Source organism: Loxodonta africana, chromosome 6, assembly GCF_030014295.1.
Source record: "Loxodonta africana isolate mLoxAfr1 chromosome 6, mLoxAfr1.hap2, whole genome shotgun sequence".
Lineage (NCBI taxonomy): Eukaryota > Metazoa > Chordata > Mammalia > Proboscidea > Elephantidae > Loxodonta > Loxodonta africana.
The window spans coordinates 67937867-67955833 of NC_087347.1; the positions used below are offsets into that span (position 1 = coordinate 67937867).

General features: G+C 36.4%; 1 protein-coding gene across 1 annotated transcript in view; it reads left to right on the plus strand.

Annotated features, from left to right (window-relative positions):
• Positions 1-17967, plus strand: part of TTN (titin) — a 273379-nt gene that overhangs the window by 133421 nt on the left and 121991 nt on the right. The window contains exons 153-171 of the mRNA XM_064287443.1: positions 5-292; positions 1174-1254; positions 2052-2122; positions 4675-4701; positions 8772-8847; positions 9155-9238; positions 9322-9405; positions 12800-12883; positions 13383-13466; positions 13578-13661; positions 13769-13852; positions 13935-14018; positions 14145-14228; positions 14365-14448; positions 14580-14663; positions 14795-14872; positions 15280-15363; positions 16272-16451; positions 16711-16785. Coding sequence (XP_064143513.1) covers positions 5-292; positions 1174-1254; positions 2052-2122; positions 4675-4701; positions 8772-8847; positions 9155-9238; positions 9322-9405; positions 12800-12883; positions 13383-13466; positions 13578-13661; positions 13769-13852; positions 13935-14018; positions 14145-14228; positions 14365-14448; positions 14580-14663; positions 14795-14872; positions 15280-15363; positions 16272-16451; positions 16711-16785 — 1800 coding nt within the window. The remainder of the gene's footprint in view (positions 1-4; positions 293-1173; positions 1255-2051; positions 2123-4674; positions 4702-8771; positions 8848-9154; positions 9239-9321; positions 9406-12799; positions 12884-13382; positions 13467-13577; positions 13662-13768; positions 13853-13934; positions 14019-14144; positions 14229-14364; positions 14449-14579; positions 14664-14794; positions 14873-15279; positions 15364-16271; positions 16452-16710; positions 16786-17967) is intronic.

A 17967-nucleotide genomic window follows, 5' to 3' on the forward strand; every position in this document is an offset into this window, starting at 1 on the left:
ACAGAGAGAACTGTCTTCGAAGAAAAAATATCAGTTGCCTTCCACAAAGAGGAAGTAGTAAAAGAAAGACTAGAAGTAGAAGCAAGAGTGGAAGAATTTCTTGGAGAAGAAGAGTTCCATGAAGTTGAAGAACATTTTGAAAAAGAAGAGTTCCATGAAGTAGAAGAATTCATCAAAGTAGAAGAACATAGGGTTGAAGAAGTACACGAAGCTGAGGAAGTCCACAGGGAAATAAAAGTCTTAGAGGTTGAAGAAGTAGAAGTATATGAAGAACCTAAAGCTCCACCACAAGGTATAGGGAATTCTACAGATATTACCAACTGTTATATCTTGTTCTTTCTTTTAAAAATATATTTCATATTTAGTTTGGAATATTAGAGACTCACTTATTCTACATGATAAAATCATGAAATACTTCTGAGTTTAAACTACTTGATAAATGAATCATGTAGAGGGAACTAGGAATAGAGGGGGAGAAAAAGCTTATGAATCTTTAAAGACAAGTGTAATTTTCATAGGCAAGATAGTAATATTTGATGTCTACCTATTTATGTAAGGAAGCCACTGTATGAATTTATAGATTTTTTTTTAAATCCAACTAGGAATATTAAATGACTGTTACGGTTTAAAAAAAAAAAAAAAAAAACGGTTAGGAAAATAACTGACCAGTGTCATCTGTTGAGTGAAAAGAAAACTTTTCACTTACATATTCAGGCAAAATAACCACTGCTTTATTATATTTCAGTCAACTGTTCATCAGCTGATAATTAGCTATCAGAAGCTTCCTACATTTTATGATATTTTCATTAGAGAAATAACATTAAGGAAGTGAATGAAATGTTGATATCAGCACCTGCATTCTAGTATATTCTGAGGATAAATAAGAGCACCAATAAATTCTCTGCAATATCACTCCAGATCTTGCACAAATTAGTAATATGTATGTAATATGAAAAAATGTATGTGCCTGTGCTGAGTGTATATATATTAAATCGACAATATAGATCAAAATTACACTTTTTTGTAAAAAAAAAAAAAAAAAGGTGTGGTATAAATTCAAAAAGTATAAATAATGAAGCATTTTGTGAGTACTCCGTTATACTAACTTTAGTAGTAGTACTCCATAATACTTCAAGAGTTCATTCTAAATCAAAAACACTAATATCTTTGAAGGGCCTGAGATATCTGAGAAAATTGTGCCTCCCAAAAAACCACCTATTAAAGTTGTTCCTCGAAAAGAACCTCCAGCTAAAGGTATTTTGAGAGGGGGGATTACTTCCTTAGCTTTATGTACCGTTACACCTTGGTTGCTTTACAAGTTTGTATTCTACTTGATGTTTCTCTTCTGTGTTTTGCATTTTGAGGATTTCTAAAACAAACTAATATCTTTAAAGTGGCTGAGGGTCCAAAGGAAGTTTTACTAACAAAGAAAGTCATTATTGTTATACCTTAAACACTCAAAACAAATATTCCCATCAATCAAATACTGTGCCCAGGTATTTTTCTTGGTACTGTTTTATTATAAATTCACTAATGTACTTGTTGATAAGCCCATGTTTTCCTATTTATCATTAATTTTATTAACCTAGTAAATATAAAAAGTAGTGACTATGTATTTAATGCCTGGGCTTTGTTCATTTTTTGTAACCTTCTTAAAATTCACAATAGAAATTTAAAAAATACTATCTAATAAATAACACAAACTTATATTTTTAAAGACCCTGAAATGTTTAAGTAAGTTATTGCTGAAGAAAAAGCACCAATTATTCTACCAAAAGAAGCAGAAATAGCACCAGCTGATGGTTTATTGTTAATTTTTCTTGTCAACTTCTTACCATTCTAACATGGAAAATCCTCGTGGACTTTTGTTGTCTTATTTGTTATCAAAATTCAACTTATCTTAAATACTGGAATGTATTTGACAAAGTGATGTTTGTGTTTTATATTGTGACTGTGTTCTATTCCGTGCTTACATTTCTCTTATGCTGTCCTTGTTAAAAATTTTTATGAACATTAAAAAATAAAAGAAATTATTACTATTATCTTTAAAGTACCTGAGGTACCCAAGAAAACTGTCATAGAAGAAAAAGTACGTGTTCCCGAAGAACCCAAAATTCCACCAGTGAAAGGTATCTGCCTTTGGTGATTCACCACTAATCCAAAATCCCTTTTTATTCACTTACTGTGGAGAAGAGAGATCATTCACCCCTCAGTGTTACAATATGGCTGTGAATGATGTAAACTTGTATTTATAGTCTATATATTCTGTAACATAATCCTCCCTTTTGTGGCAACCCTCTGGTAACAAAGGCATGGAACTAAAAAATTGTTATTGTTTGTATTAATCTTTTTCTTATTCCATAATTAATATAAAAATATTGGCTCCTCATCTTCTAAAAATACTTCATTTTGGAAGTTATTGTCAAGAAGTTCTGGTTATTTGGAAACATCTTCCAAATGACAACAGAAATGACACTCTATCCAAAGAGCAAATCAAGGACTCAACAACAAGGCAATCTAAGAAAATGCATCGACTGTGTGTTTAGTTAATTAAATTTTAGAATTTTTGGCATGCTTTTTTTTTTTTTTCTTGTTAGATGTCCCTTTTTCTCTTGATATTTTTTACCCAATTATTATGTTCTTAAAAATAAGACAAACCAATATCTTTAAAGTGCCTGAAGTACCCAAGAAGATTGTTCCAGAAGAAAAAGTTCGTGAAGCTCTTCCTAAAAAGCCCGAAGTTCCACCAGCCAAAGGTATACACTGATACTAATCACAACATGAGATAACACTTTGTTTAGTTATTCATGGTTTAAAGTGAGCGTGTGTGGTGTTAAATCCTTATATTTTGTTTATATTCTTAATATTTTATATTTTTCTTTATAACAATATACTAATATCTTTAAAGTTCCTGAGGTACCTAAGAAAACTATTCAAGAAGAAAAATCACCTATAGTTCTTTCTGAAGACACAGAGATATACAGTGAGTGTAGAAAAACTGGTGGTTCCCTCTGGTTTCATTGTGTTCTTAATTCACTGTATTTGTCTTCATGGTTTATAAAAGTAAATATACTAATATCTTATAAAAGCCTAACATAGCAAAAATAATTAGCTCTCATTAAATAATTTCTGTGACTATTAGCTTCAGACAAGTCATTTGTCATTTTCCTAACCTGTTCTACGTGCAGAGGTCTTCAGCTTTGAAGCAGGTTATTTCCTCAGACAATGTGGTAACTTACTTAACTTCATAATAATATTTCAACTGATTTTGGGAAATCAAAATTCTCTGACATTATTATTTATTATTATTTGCAACAGTTGTTGGAAACACTTTGGCAATGCTGTCCATTATAGATTTACATGCCATTAAAACCTCAAAAGAATTCTCAAGCCATTTTATTGCTTTTGTGTGAAATTTATGATTAAATAAATTCAATATTGTATAATCTAAATAGTAAAAATCTCATAAGATATTCTTCCATTTGTTTTTAATCTTAATATTTCCTCATCTGTTTAAACTCAACTTTTTGTCAACATTTTATACTAGCTGAGAAAAAAGCATATGGTCACTCTCTCCTTTGAATACCCTGAATAATACCCTTTTTATACTTGAGCTTGATGATTGTTATCAGCCAGTTTTCCTTTCTATATATATATATATATATAAAAAAAAAAACCTTTCTATAAAAAAAATAAATAAATTTTTTATTTTCTTCATTTACTTTATTTTCCAAATATTTATTCCAAATTTCTTCTCTACTTTCAATCCCTAAATGTTTTTCACATTCATATTAAGCTAAGACGCTATTAATTAGATGTGGCTTTGAAAATATGAGATAACTAGGCTCCTAAAAGAGGAAAGGACTTAAGTGCATTTTCCAGAGATCAAACATAGGAGGAGATTTCTCAGTGTTCAACTCAACATCTACCCTGTTCTTTATGTACAAAATCATTTTTAAAAATAGTAGTAATAGGACAATTTTACCAATACTTTCTATAGAAAAAATGGAAGTATTAATGTAGTTCCTAGCCAGTAGATTCCTCAATTTTATTATTGTGATCATAAAGAAATGCTTAGAGTCCTGTATCAAAAAAATGGGAATAAAGTTTATTCTTTGTCAGTGTTCTTGTCACTAATTTGTGTCTATGTATTGTTGTAAATTTTGGTGAATGTGTGTTATGTGTATTCTGTATTAAATATTTCTTAATACTATCCTAATTGTACAAATACTAATATCTTTAAAGTTTATGAAACACCTGAAGAATCAGCCCCAGAAGAAAAAGTGCTTGTGACTCATCCTAAAAAGACAAAACTCAGACTAGCAAAAGGTACATAACACCAGTGATCCAGTATGAAGAAAATCTTTTTTGGCTCATTTTAAAAGCTCAATATTTCTCTTCGCCATTTATAAACATAACTATACTCATATCTTTTAAGTGCCCGAACCACCCAAGAAAGTTGTTCCAGAAGAGAAAATATACGTGACTATTCCTAAAAAGAAAGAAACACCAGCAATTAAAGGTACATTTCAGTTACACCAAACTTGGGTGCATATCTTTGGCTTCAAGGCTCAAAAATTGCATGTCATATAATTTATTATGTTTATAACCTGTAAGTGTAAACCTACTAATATCTTTTAAGAGCCTGATGCAACCAGAGAAGCTCTTCCTGAGGTAAAGGTACCTGAAGCTCTTCCTGAGGTAGAGGTACCTGAAGCTCTTCCTGAGGTAGAGGTACCTGAAGCTCTTCCTGAAATTCCAGAGCATCTTCCAACTGAAGGTATACTTCTAGTCATGAAAATCTAAAGAAGAAATTTTTTCTTCTTCAGTTTACGAATATGTTTTATGTACATCCTCACAATTTCTAATGTGAAAATACTAATATCTTTAAAGATCCTTTAGGCAAGGGAAACCCTGGTGGCATAGTAGTTAAGTACTATGGCTGCTAACAAAAACATCAACAGTTCAAATCCACCAGGCACAACTTGGAAACTCTGGGGCAGTTCTACTCTGTCCTATAGGGTTGCTATATGTCAGAATCGACTCGACGGCAATGGGTTTTGTCGGATACAGGCAAAACGAGGAACTCTCTACAACTTGCCCCCAAAAAGTCAAGTCCCACTCACATAATGTACAAAGATAAATAAACTATTTTAACAAAAAACTAAATTTCTATTTTAAAGTCACAATATCTGTTCATGTCCTATCTTTTTAATATGTCATGTCTTTGCCTCTTCTCAATTACAAAATACTAATATCTTTAAAGAGTTTGAAGTCACCAAGGAAGAGGTTTCAGAAGAACAAGTTCCAGTTGCTAAAAGAAGAAAATCACCACCAGCAAAAGGTACAAGCCAGAAGAAAGTCAACTTTCTTATCTCATGTTTTTAGAGTTAACTTTTTTTGTAGTTGCACTTAACACACGTAAAAATACTAATATCTTTAAAGCCCCAGAAATTACGAAGGAAGTCATTCAGAGAAGCAGTTTCCCCAAAGCAACTCTACTGGGTGTACACATGTCACTACAAGTCATTCAGGAGAAAAGTAGAGGAAAAAAGTCTTTAGCTTATACATATGGAAGATGCTTGGGCTATAAAGTTGATCTATGTGATCTCCCGGGAAAGTCTGCAAACACACTATGTGTAGATATGACACAGGTGGATTCTTTAACAGGAAAGAGTGATTACTAATTACTTAGAAAATAAAAATCAGACTAGCCAGAAAAAAAAATCTGCATGAAACCGCTTATAAACATCCACATCCCTGAAATGAGATTGAATTGGATCAACACACCTCCTCAAAGCAGGAATCAGTTCCCCCAAATGAAAAGTGCCTGGCTATAGACTGCACGTCTGTAATTCAGCTCTCCGTGGGATTTAAATTTCAAGATATATCAGCTTGTAGGGATTACTTTTATATTAAATTTACTGTTAGAAACAAACATATGAATTTGAAATAACTGATTTTCCATAAGACTTAAATGATTTTAGCTGAATATGATTCAGTGTGGAGCTGTTCCACTTGTAATATTATTTCTACCACATCCACCCATCTGAGAGCCTAATTCCAGGTAAAGATGAAACTCTGACCTAAACACTTATTTGCTTCTCTTAGAGTCTATCTTTTATTTTTATAAAGTCATACATTTTTCTCTTTTGATTTTTTTAAGTAAATCAAAAGATAAAAGTTTAAAAACATCCCGAATAACAATTTCTTCATAAATACCCATGATAATCTGTAATTTAAAGAATATCTGAACACTTTGACACCGTTTTCTCAATTTAGAATTATTTGGTTATTCTCCTCTCTCCAAACTTCAAAAACATTTACCTTTTTAATTTGCCTGAGGGTACAAAGAGAAGGCAACCCAAATAAGAAAGAAGCTGTTTGGTTCTCCTCAAACTAAAAGCTAAAGGTATATCATTAATTATGAAGAATCCATTTTTTTTATTTTTTACTTAAAAGCTATTTTTCCATAATCTAATTTTCTATACATCTACCATTCCAAGAAATAGCATTATTAATATTGATAGCAAGGAGCCCTGGTGATGCAATGGTTAAGCACTCAGCTGTTGTCGAAACCTACCCAGTAGCTCCCCTGGAGAAAAGACCTGGCAGTCTGCTCCTATAAAGATTACAGCCTAGGAAACCCTACGGGGCAGTTCTACTCTGTTATGTAGGGTCTCTGTGAGTCAGAATCAGCTTGACAGCACACGACAATAATATTGATAGTGCCAGAGGTGACCAAGAAACCAGCCCCGATAATCAAGCATTCATACTGTTATTAATCAGATTGTGGAGAGGGGTGTCTTCCCGTCCAGAGCATTACTGTATGTGGAGTTAATGATTGAAACTTTTAAATGTTCTTCATAACTCCAAAGTACAATGTATTAATATCTTTAAAGTGAATCACCTCAAGCAGTTGTCTCAGAAAAGGAAACATCCATGGTTGCTCCCCCTGAAACATTACCCACTGAAGGTCTCACTCATTCTATCATTCCATCCTTCATTCATTTAATAGCATTTAGTAAGTGTCTATTATATGCAAGATGCTAGGGAGCTGGGGAATAACAAACGAAGACACATAAGATTTTGTTCCTCTCCTCAAGATCTCATCCCTCATCAAATTCTTGAAGCCTTATAGCCATAAAAATTACTTTGGTTCAGTTAATGTGATTAATGTCTCTACTGATCCTTTTAACTTCTAAATATAATACTAATATCTTCAAAGCACAGAAACTATGAAAGAAGTTACTCCTAAAATGAAAGTACCGGAAGATGTTCCTAAAGAGCCAGAACCTCTGACTATGAAAGGTGCATGTCACCTTTGAACAGATGCTGAAGAAATAACTGTCTTCCAATCTTAAAATTATGTTTTTCCTAACACTCTTTATAGCTCCTAAATGTAAACATACTAATATCTTTAAAGCACCCGAAGCTCCACAAGAAGTTCCTCTAAAAAGAAAACGTTTGTGGCTATTCCCCGCCGAAACATAAATAGCTCCTACCAAAAGTATTGGCTCAGGAAGTTCTCAATAAGAAAGGTCTGTAGTGTCACAGGAACTCTGCTAGGTACTGGAGAAGAGTGAGTAACCCCTTTAGATTTACTTAGTTGATTGGTGGGACATAGGGAGAATAGAGGGGAAGAGAACAGGCTTCTAGGAAACTACATTTGCTAATTTATTGTGGTTACTGTTTTCATTAATAATTTTAACCATTAAATGTGAAATACTAATATCTTTAAAGTGCCTGAAGCTCCTCAAGAAATTGTTCCTGCAAAGAGAGTTCCTTCCAAGAAAAGAGAACCTCCATCAGTTAAAGGTATAAGTTACCATGCCCTCAGCCTTAAGAAGAAACAGCTCTTGTAATCTTGAAAATATTTAGCTCTTCCTAGTAATCTTCGTAACATTAAATGTAAAAATACTAATTTCTTGAAGTGCCCGAAGCTTCCCAAGAAATTGTCCCTGAAAAGAAAACGCATGTGATTACTTACCGACAGCCTGAAGTCCCACCTGATGAAGGTATCCAGTGCTGGAAATTTGGAGGGTTGGGAAAATGTCTCTTCTTGTGTATATGTTTCCTGTCTGTACTAATTCTTGTAACTCCTAAATGTAAAAAAAATATTTATATCTTTGAAGTGCCTGAAGCTCCCAAAGAAGTTGTCCCTGAAAAGAAAGTGTATCCTCCCCGAAAGCCTGAAGTTGTACCTGTCAAAGGTACATTCTAAATGGTCCCTTCACCTGGGGTAGGGAGGTAGGGAGAAAGAAAGAACCACCTTTCTAGCTTTGAAAATTCCTTGGATTTGTAAATGTGATCCATGTGTCTGTTGACCCTGTAATTCCAATGTAAAATTTACTAATATCTTGAAAGTGCCTGAAGCTCAGAAAGAAGTGCCCATCAAAAAGAAAGTACCAGAAGCTCCTCCCCCCAAGCCAGAAGCTCCACCTGTTACAGGTACTTGTTACCACCGATCTCAGGCTCAAGAAAAAAATGGCTCTTTATCTTAAAAATGTTTCAGTGTATCTAGTGGTCTTCATGATTTCTAAATGTAAAAATACTAATATCTTTAGTGTCTGAGGTTCCCAAAGAAGTTATCCCTGAAAAGAAAGCACCTGCAGCGTCTCCTAAAAAGCCAGAAGTCCCACCTGTTGAAGGTATCTGCCACTGATCTTAGGCTTAAGAAGATACAACTCTTCTATTCTTGAAAATGTTTGGTTCTTGTGGTCTTCATAACTCCTAAATGTGATTTTACTAATATCTTTTAAGTACCCAAGGCTCCCAAAGAAGTGGTCCCTGAAAAGAAAGTGCCTGTGGCACCTCCTAAAAAACCGGAAGCCCCACCTGCTAAAGGTATCTGTCGCTGACCTTAAGCTTAAAAAGATACAATTCTTCTGCTCTTGATTTTATTTTGTTCTTGTGGTCTTCATAACTCCTAAATGCGATTTTACTAATATCTTTTAAGTACCCGAGGCTCCCAAAAAAGTGGTCCCTGAAAAGAAAGTGCCTGTGGCACCTCCTAAAAAGCCGGAAGCTCCACTTGTTAAAGGTATCTGTCGCTGACTTTAGGTTTAAAAAGATAAAATTCTTCTGCTCTTGAACATAACTTTGTTCTTGTGGTTTTCGTAATTCCTAAATGATTTTACTAATATCTTTTAAGTACCCGAGGCTCCCAAAGAAGTGGTCCCTGAAAAGAAAGTGCCCGTGGCACCTCCTAAAAAGCCAGAAGCCCCACCAGCCGAAGGTAGTCACCCCCACGTTACTGTGTCTGATACCGTCCATTTGTCTTTACTCTATCTAATCACAAAAATACTAATATCTTTAAAGTACCCGAGGTGCTAAAGGCAGCTGTCCCAGAAAAGAAGGTGCCTGAAGTGATCCCCCCCAAACCGGGAAGTCCGCCCCCTGCAGGTAAGGTCAAAGCTATGTAAACTAGGGAAAAAGTAACTGCTATTTTAACTAGAGAATGATAAATGAAAATCCCACGACTCAGACTCAAAGGTGATCTAATTATAAAGGCAACAAATGTCTGTAACTATCTGAAAGATACTGGTGTATGATTATATGGTATTATCATGATTTATTTCTACCTTCTAAACACAAAATACTAATATCTTTCAAGTGCCTGAAGCCCCACCGGAGGAAGCTATCCTGGAAGAGAAAGTACCAGTGACTCCTCCTAAAAGGCCAGAAGCTCCACCCGCTAAAGGTATTTATCCTTATTTGTTACTGGTCACCTGGTGCAGCGAGCTGGGGAAAGGGTGTGTAGATGTGCCTGTCAGTCTTGCAAATTGTACTTGCTTGGGTAAATGTGTCGTCAGTATTCCCCCTTTAAAGCTTCTAACTAAAAGAAACTAATATCTTTGAAGTTCCTCCAGCTCCAAAAGAAGTTATACCTGAAAAGAAAGTGTCTGTGGCTGTGCCCAAAAAACCAGAAGCCCCACATGCTAAAGGTATTTATTCCCACTGCTCCACTAAGGGGAAAAAATATTGTCTTGTACTCTTAACAATCATTGTAGCATATGCCTTCGCTATTCATAAATTATACAAATACTAATATCTTTCAAGTGCTTGAAGCTCCTCAGGAAGTCCCCGAAAAGAAAATTCTCAAGGCACCACCCAAAACACCAGAAGCTCCACCACTTACAGGTACATGTAAGCCCAACCTTATTATTCTGCAGCAGAAATATCTCTTCCACTCTTGAAAACAATTTTAGTTCACTGCTCTTCATTAATCTAAGTGTAAAACTACTAATATCTTTCAAGTGCCTGAAGCTCCTCAAGAAGTTGTCCCAGAAAAGAAAATTCCCAAGGCACCACGCAAAACACCAGAAGCCCCCATGGTTACAGGTACCTGTTAGCTCTGACCTCGTTCCGCAGAAGAATTCTCTCTTTTGCTATTGAAAACAATTTTAGTCCATCGTTCTTCATTAACTTAAGTATAAAACTACTAACATCTTTTAAGTGATTGAAGCTCCTCAAGAAATTGTCCCAGAAGAGAAAATTCCCAAGGCACTGCCCAAAAAACCAGAAGCCTCCCTGCCCCCACACCCCCCGCCCAGTTAAAGATGCTTGTCACCCCTGTGCTGAAGAAATCTCTCTTCTGCTCTTGGAAACAATTTTATTCCATTGTTCTTGATTGATATAAGTGTGAAACTACTAATATCTTTTAAGTGCCTGAAGTTCCTCAAGAAATTGTTCCTGAAAAGAAAGTACCAGTGGAGCCTCCTAAAAAGCCAGAAGCCCCACCTGTTAAAGGTATCTGCCGCTGGCCTTAGGAATAAGAAGATATGACTCTTTCCTTCTTGAAAATATTTTCCTTTCATAGTCTTCATAACTCCTAAATGTAATTTTACTAATATCTTTTAAGTGCCTAAGGCTCCCAAAGAGGTTATCCCTGAAAAGAAAGTACCAGAGGCACCTCCTGAAAAGCCAGAAGCCCCACCTGCTGAAGGTATCTGTCACTGACCTTAGGCTTAAGAAGATATAACTCTTCTCCTCTTGAAACTATTTTGTTCTCATTGCTCCATAGCTCCTAAATGTGATTTACTAATATCTTTTAAGTACCTGAGGCTCCTGAAGAAGTGATCCCTGAAAAGAAAGTGCCTGTGGCACCTCCTAAAAAGCCAGAAGCCCCACCTGCTGAAGGTATCTGTCACAAATCTTAGGCTTAAAAGATGTAATTCTTCTGCTTTGGAAAATATTTTGTTCTTATGTCTTCATAGCTCCTAAATATGATTTACTAATATCTTTTAAGTGCCTGAGGCTCCCAAAGAAGTGGTCCCTGAAAAGAAAGTACCTGTGGCACCTCCTAAAAAGCCAGAAGCCCCACCTGCTAAAGGTATTTGCCTCTGATCTTAGGCTTAAAAGATACAATTCTTCTCTTGAAACTTATTTTGTTCCTGTGGTTTTCATAACTCCTAAATGTAATTTACTAATATCTTTTAAGTGCCTGAGGCTCCCAAAGAAATGGTCCCTGAAAAGAAAGTGCCCGTGGCACCTCCTAAAAAGCCAGAAGCCCCACCTGCTGAAGGTATCTGTCACTGATCTTAGGCTTAAAAAGATATAATTCTTCTGCTCTGGAAAATATTTTGTTCTTATGTCTTCATAGCTCGTAAATGTAATTTACTAATATCTTTTAAAGTGCCTGAGGCTCCTGAAGAAGTGGTCCCTGAAAAGGAAGTGCCTGTGGCACCTCCTAAAAAGCCAGAAGCCCCACCTGCTAAAGGTATTTGCCTCTGATCTTAGGCTTAAAAGATACAATTCTTCTCTTGAAACTTATTTTGTTCCTGTGGTTTTCATAACTCCTAAATGTAATTTACTAATATCTTTTAAGTGCCTGAGGCTCCCAAAGAAATGGTCCCTGAAAAGAAAGTGCCCGTGGCACCTCCTAAAAAGCCAGAAGCCCCACCTGCTGAAGGTATCTGTCACTGATCTTAGGCTTAAAAAGATATAATTCTTCTGCTCTGGAAAATATTTTGTTCTTATGTCTTCATAGCTCGTAAATGTAATTTACTAATATCTTTTAAAGTGCCTGAGGCTCCTGAAGAAGTGGTCCCTGAAAAGGAAGTGCCTGTGGCACCTCCTAAAAAGCCAGAAGCCCCACCTGCTAAAGGTATTTGCCTCTGATCTTAGGCTTAAAAGATACAATTCTTCTCTTGAAACTTATTTTGTTCCTGTGGTTTTCATAACTCCTAAATGTAATTTTACTAATATCTTTTAAGTGCCTGAGGCTCCCAAGGAAGTGGTCCCTGAAAAGGAAGTGCCTGTGGCACCTCCTAAAAAGCCAGAAGCCCCACCTGCTGAAGGTATCTGTCACTGACCTTAGGCTTAAAAGATGTAATTCTTCTCCTCTGGAAAATATTTTGTTCTCGTCTTTATAAATCCTAAATGTGATTTTACTAATATCTTTTAAAGTACCTGAGGCTCCCGAAGAAGTGGTTCCTGAAAAGAAAGTGCCTGTGGCACCTCCTAAAAAGCCAGAAGCCCCACCTGCTAAAGGTATTTGTCACTGACCTTAGGCTTAAAAGATGTAATTCTTCTGCTCTTGAAAGTATTTTCTTGTTTTCTTCATAACTCCTAAATGGGATTTTACTGATATCTTTTAAGTGCCCAAGGCTCCCAAAGAAGTGATCCCTGAGAAGAAAGCGCCCGTGGCGCCTCCTAAAAAGCCAGAGGCCCCACCTGCTGAAGGTATCTGTCACTGACCTTAGGCTTAAAAAGATGTAGTTCTTCTGCTCTGGAAAATATTTTGCTCTTATGGTCTTCATAAATCCTAAATGTGATTTTACTGATATCTTTTAAGTACCCGAGGCTCCCAAGGAAGTGGTCCCTGAAAAGAAAGTGCCCATGGCACCTCCTAAAAAGCCAGAAGCCCCACCTATTAAAGGTATCTGTCACTGATCTTAGGCTTAAAACATATAATTCTTCTGCTCTAGAAAATATTTTCTTCTCATGTTTTCATAAATCCTAAATGTGACTTACTAATATCTTTTAAGTGCCTGAGGCTCCCAAAGAAGTGGTCCCTGAAAAGAAAGTGCCCGTGGCACCTCCTAAAAAGCCAGAAGCCCCACCTGCTGAAGGTATCTGTCACTGACCTTAGGCTTAAAAAGATGTAGTTCTTCTGCTCTGGAAACTATTTTGTTCTCATGTCTTCATAAATCCTAAATGTGATTTACTAATATCTTTTGAAGTACCTGAGGCTCCCGAAGAAGTGATCCCTGAAAAGGAAGTGCCCGTGGCACCTCCTAAAAAGCCAGAAGCCCCACCTGCTAAAGGTATTTGTCTCTGACATTAGGCTTAAAAGATGTAATTCTTCTGCTTTTGAAAATTATTTTGTTCCTGTGGTTTTCATAGCTCCTAAATGTGATTTACTAATATCTTTTAAGTGCCTGAGGCTCCCAAAGAAGTGGTCCCTGAAAAGAAAGTACCCGTGGCACCTCCTAAAAAGCCAGAAGCCCCACCTGCTAAAGGTATTTGTCTCTGACATTAGGCTTAAAAGATGTAATTCTTCTGCTTTTGAAAATTATTTTGTTCCTGTGGTTTTCATAGCTCCTAAATGTGATTTACTAATATCTTTTAAGTGCCTGAGGCTCCCAAAGAAGTGGTCCCTGAAAAGAAAGTACCTGTGGCACCTCCTAAAAAACCGGAAGCCCCACCTGCTAAAGGTATTTGCCTCTGACCTTAGGCTTAAAAGATGTAATTCTTCTGCTCTGGAAAATATTCTCTTGTTTTCTTCATAACTCTAAATGTGATTTTACTGATATCTTTTAAGTGCCCGAGGCTCCCAAGGAAGTGGTCCCTGAAAAGAAAGTGCCCGTGGCACCTCCTAAAAAGCCAGAAGCCCCACCTGCTAAAGGTAGTCACCCCCACATCGCTGTGTTGATACCGTCCATTTGCCTTTATTCTGTCTAATCACAAAAATACTAATATCTTTTAAGTACCCGAGGTGCCAAAGGTCACAGTCCCTGAAAAGAAAGTACCTGAAGTGATCCCCCCCAAACCAGAAAGTCCGCCCCCTGCAGGTAATAAAGAAATTATCTAAATTAGTATTTGAAAAAATAAATTACTCAGTGTTGTAAAAATCTTTTGTGAAATATTTCATGTGCTTTAGTCAATTCTAGCATTAAAATGAGCTTGTGTCTTTAAAGTGTATGAGGAGCCTGAGGAAATTCTCGTGGAAGAACCTCCAGCTGAAGTTGTTGAAGAACCAGAGCCCCCTGCTCCTGCAAAAGGTACTTGGCCGATGCTGCTAGGATCCCTTAGCCAGTTGTTCACTCTCTTGCTTTGAAAATTCTGGGCATTGAGAGCTTTCTTAATGTTTCTCACTCATTTCCACCGCTTCTAAAACATAAATTCTAATACCTTTAGTGATAGAGCCACCTAAGAAACCTGTCCCAGAAAAGAAACCACCTGCTGTCATTGCCAAAAAACCTGAACCACCACCAGTGAAAGGTATTTCTTGCTGTTACTAACATCCTACAGAAAAACGTGTGTCTTTAAGATGTTATGTTCTACTGTGCTACTTCACGGTTTCCCTATATTATTGATACAATGGGCTTAAACACTATTAATATCTTTTAAAGTGCCCGAGGCGCCCAAGAAAGTTGTTCCTGAAAAGAAAGTGCCTCCTGTGGCTCCCCAAAAAGCAGAAGTCCCACCTGCTAAAGGTACCTGTAGCTGTCCCCCATTCGATGGAGGCGGAAGCTGCCTCCAAATCTGAAAACGTGTTCTGTTCTTATAAATGTAATGGGTGTTTACCCGTAATCGTCATAATGTTAAAATACTAATATCTTTAAAGTGCCTGAAGTGCCAAAAGAAGTTGTTCCGGAAAAGAAAGTAGCCGTTCCCAAAAAACCGGAAGCCCCACCAGCAAAAGGTACATGTCACTAATGAGACTCTGCAGACACTCACTCACTCTTGGTCTCAAAAGTCGCCCGTTATAGGAAACCCTTTGTTAACCAATCCTCTTATATTCACAACGACAAAACTGCCATTCTGGATTTTTAGGGTTTAAATGTTTTAAATAATATCGTTGATTAAAAAAAAACTGATGCTTTCTTATGGGTACTGGAAGAGCCAATAACATGGTTTGGTTATTCTTCATGGGCTACATTCTGCACCTCCCCCCCACCGCTGTGTTCGCCCAAGGACAGATCACTGACTTCGTTGTGAATTTTGTTCTTTGATCTGTTCCCTGGGTTACTTAAGATATGAACTAGATGTGGTATAAATTTCATGTATTTCTCAACTACCAAGAAGTAAAATTAACTAATATCTTTAAAGTGCCAGAGGTGCCAAAGAAGCCTGTCTTAGAAGAGAAACCAGCTGTTCCTGTTCCCAAGAAAGTGGAGCCACCTCCTCCAGAAGGTACACATAAGACCATTAATGAGCTTGCCACTTGTGACTATTTCTAATTTCAGCTTTGTTCCTATTCCTTTCTAGTTCGTTATCTTGTGGTCATTTTTCCATCCTTTAATTCTTTGTCTTACCTGAACATTCTTAATTGGCTCCAATCCCAAATCTCTTTTGGGTTATCAGTCAAGAATATCTACATAGGGCAATCAAACCAAAACCCACTGCCATCGAGTCAGGTCCAACTCACAGCAACTCCATAGAGTTTCCAAGGCTGTAAATCTCTACGGAAGCAGACTGTCACATCTTTCTTCTGTGGACCCACTGGTGGTTTCAAACTGCTGACTTTTTGGTTAGCAGTCAATCACTTTAACCACTGCGCCACCAGGGCTCCTTTACATAAGGCACAGTAAGCTATATTAAACGTGGCTTCTCAAATGTATATAGACAAATTGACAACAGCAGCTCAAAAGATTAGATGGGAAAATTAGGGGGCAGTGAGTTTATGTTAATGGGGGAGGAACAATTTGGAAAAGGAAGGCGAGAATGGTTACACAGTTTGAATAATGTAATCAATGTCAGTGAACTGTACATGTAGAAATTATTGAATTGATGTATGTTCAGCTGTGTATGTTCTCAACCACACCAACAGAAATAAATTTACAAAAATGTACATAGAAATTAAGACAGAAGAGCTAATGAGTGTAAATTATATTAAACACAAAAAGGACTTTCCAAGCATTCAAATCAATAGAAATATAACTTAAGTACAAATAAGAAAAATCTCACTGTAACAAAAATAAGGGAAGACATTAATTGAAACGAAGGGAAAAATAAAGATTCAGATTTATTGTGTTTGGTGTTTTGTGTGTTTTAGAATATTGTTCCAAACACTGAAATGAAATTAACTAATATCTTTAAAGTATATGAAGAACCTGAGGAAATTGTTCCTGAAGAGAAAGAACCTGAGGAAATTGTTCCTGAAGAGAAAGAACCTGAGGAAATTGTTCCTGAAGAGAAAGAACCTGAGGAAATTGTTCCTGAAGAGAAAGAACCAATTCCTGTTGCAGAAGAGGAGGAACCAGAAGCCCCTCCACCAGCAGGTACAAGGCAGAATCCACTGTCTAGAAAAATACAATTACTTGGTTTTTTATAAGACAAAATGTCAGTCCTTTATCCCACTGCTTGAAATTTGATTTCATTGGCAAGAACAAAAGTTACTTGCACACATAAAATTTTGGTCCTACAGAATTTTACAATGTACATATCGGAGAAACACATGAGATCTTTTTTGATTCATTCATTTGCATTAAACTTTTCGTTGTGATCATCTAACCCTAAAAGAAGTTCCTATCTTTCAAGCGCCTGAAGAGCCGAAGATTGTCCCAGAAAAGAAAGTCCCTGTCATCAAAAAACCAGAAGCTCCACCTCCTAAAGGTACTTACAGTGAAATAAATATTTACTTCATTTTTGTGTACGGTCTAAAATTCTACACTCTTTCCTTATAATGTGCTGTGCTGTATTACGTGTTTATTAACTGTTATCTCTGTGTTATACTGTTGAACAAATGTGTAAAATTAATCTGTATATATTATATTTTGCGATATATTAAATGCTACTAATATCTTTAAAGTACCTGTGATGCCAAAGAAAGTTGTCCCAGTGAAGAAGGCCCCAACTGTTAAGAAGCCAGAAGCTCCAGCAGCTGAAGGTATTCATATCAGCACAGACATTATAAAAAAAAAAAAAAAAAGTACTCTAATATCTTAAAGTAGAATCCAATAAGTTGTCCTCATCGTTGTTGCATAACTAGGGACCAAAATGTCCTTATTTGCTTTCATTAATTTTAACACTGCCCCAACAATTATAGAACTTTTACTCATAACATTTTTAAATGCTTTAAAATTCTCTTCTAAAAATAAAACTAATATCTTCAAAGTGCCTGAGATGCCCAAGAAACTGGTTCCAGTAAAGAAAGAACCCGTACCTGTTACCAAAAAGCCAGAAGTCCTTCCAGAAAAAGGTACCTACCATGAAGAAAAAATAATGCTTCTCTGACTGTTATCTGAGTATTTTAATAATAGTTCCTAGAGAAAAAAAACATTGTGTAGGAGTTTATGCAAAACCATATTACACAGGAAGAGGAAAGAAGAGGAATTAGTGAGGGCTGAAAAAGATAAAATGAGACAGGCAAGCAAGAGAAAAAATGAGCGAGGTTCCGTTGTGCCGTGATATAGTTGTACGTTGTTACACGTGGTAGAAAAGGACCTTCTCTCATTTGGTGTGTAGAACAACTCAATTCAGCGTGTTTTGTTGAGTGTTTACCATTAACAAGATAATGTGTTAGAAAAGATAATTGACCTGATCCTGTCCTCAAGAAACTTAAATATGATGAGAGTAGCGAAAGACACGTATAGCACAACTCTAAAACAGGCAGGAGGTAATCACTCCTACAAAGTGAGTACAAAGGGCTACCGAAATACTGTGCAAGAGAAAATTCTTTTCAGGTAGACGCGTAAGGGAAGGCTGTATGGAACAGGTAGAATTTTGATAGATTTTTACATGTAGAAATTGAGAAAATGGTGTCCTAGGCAAAGGAAAGAGCATATCCAAAGGCAC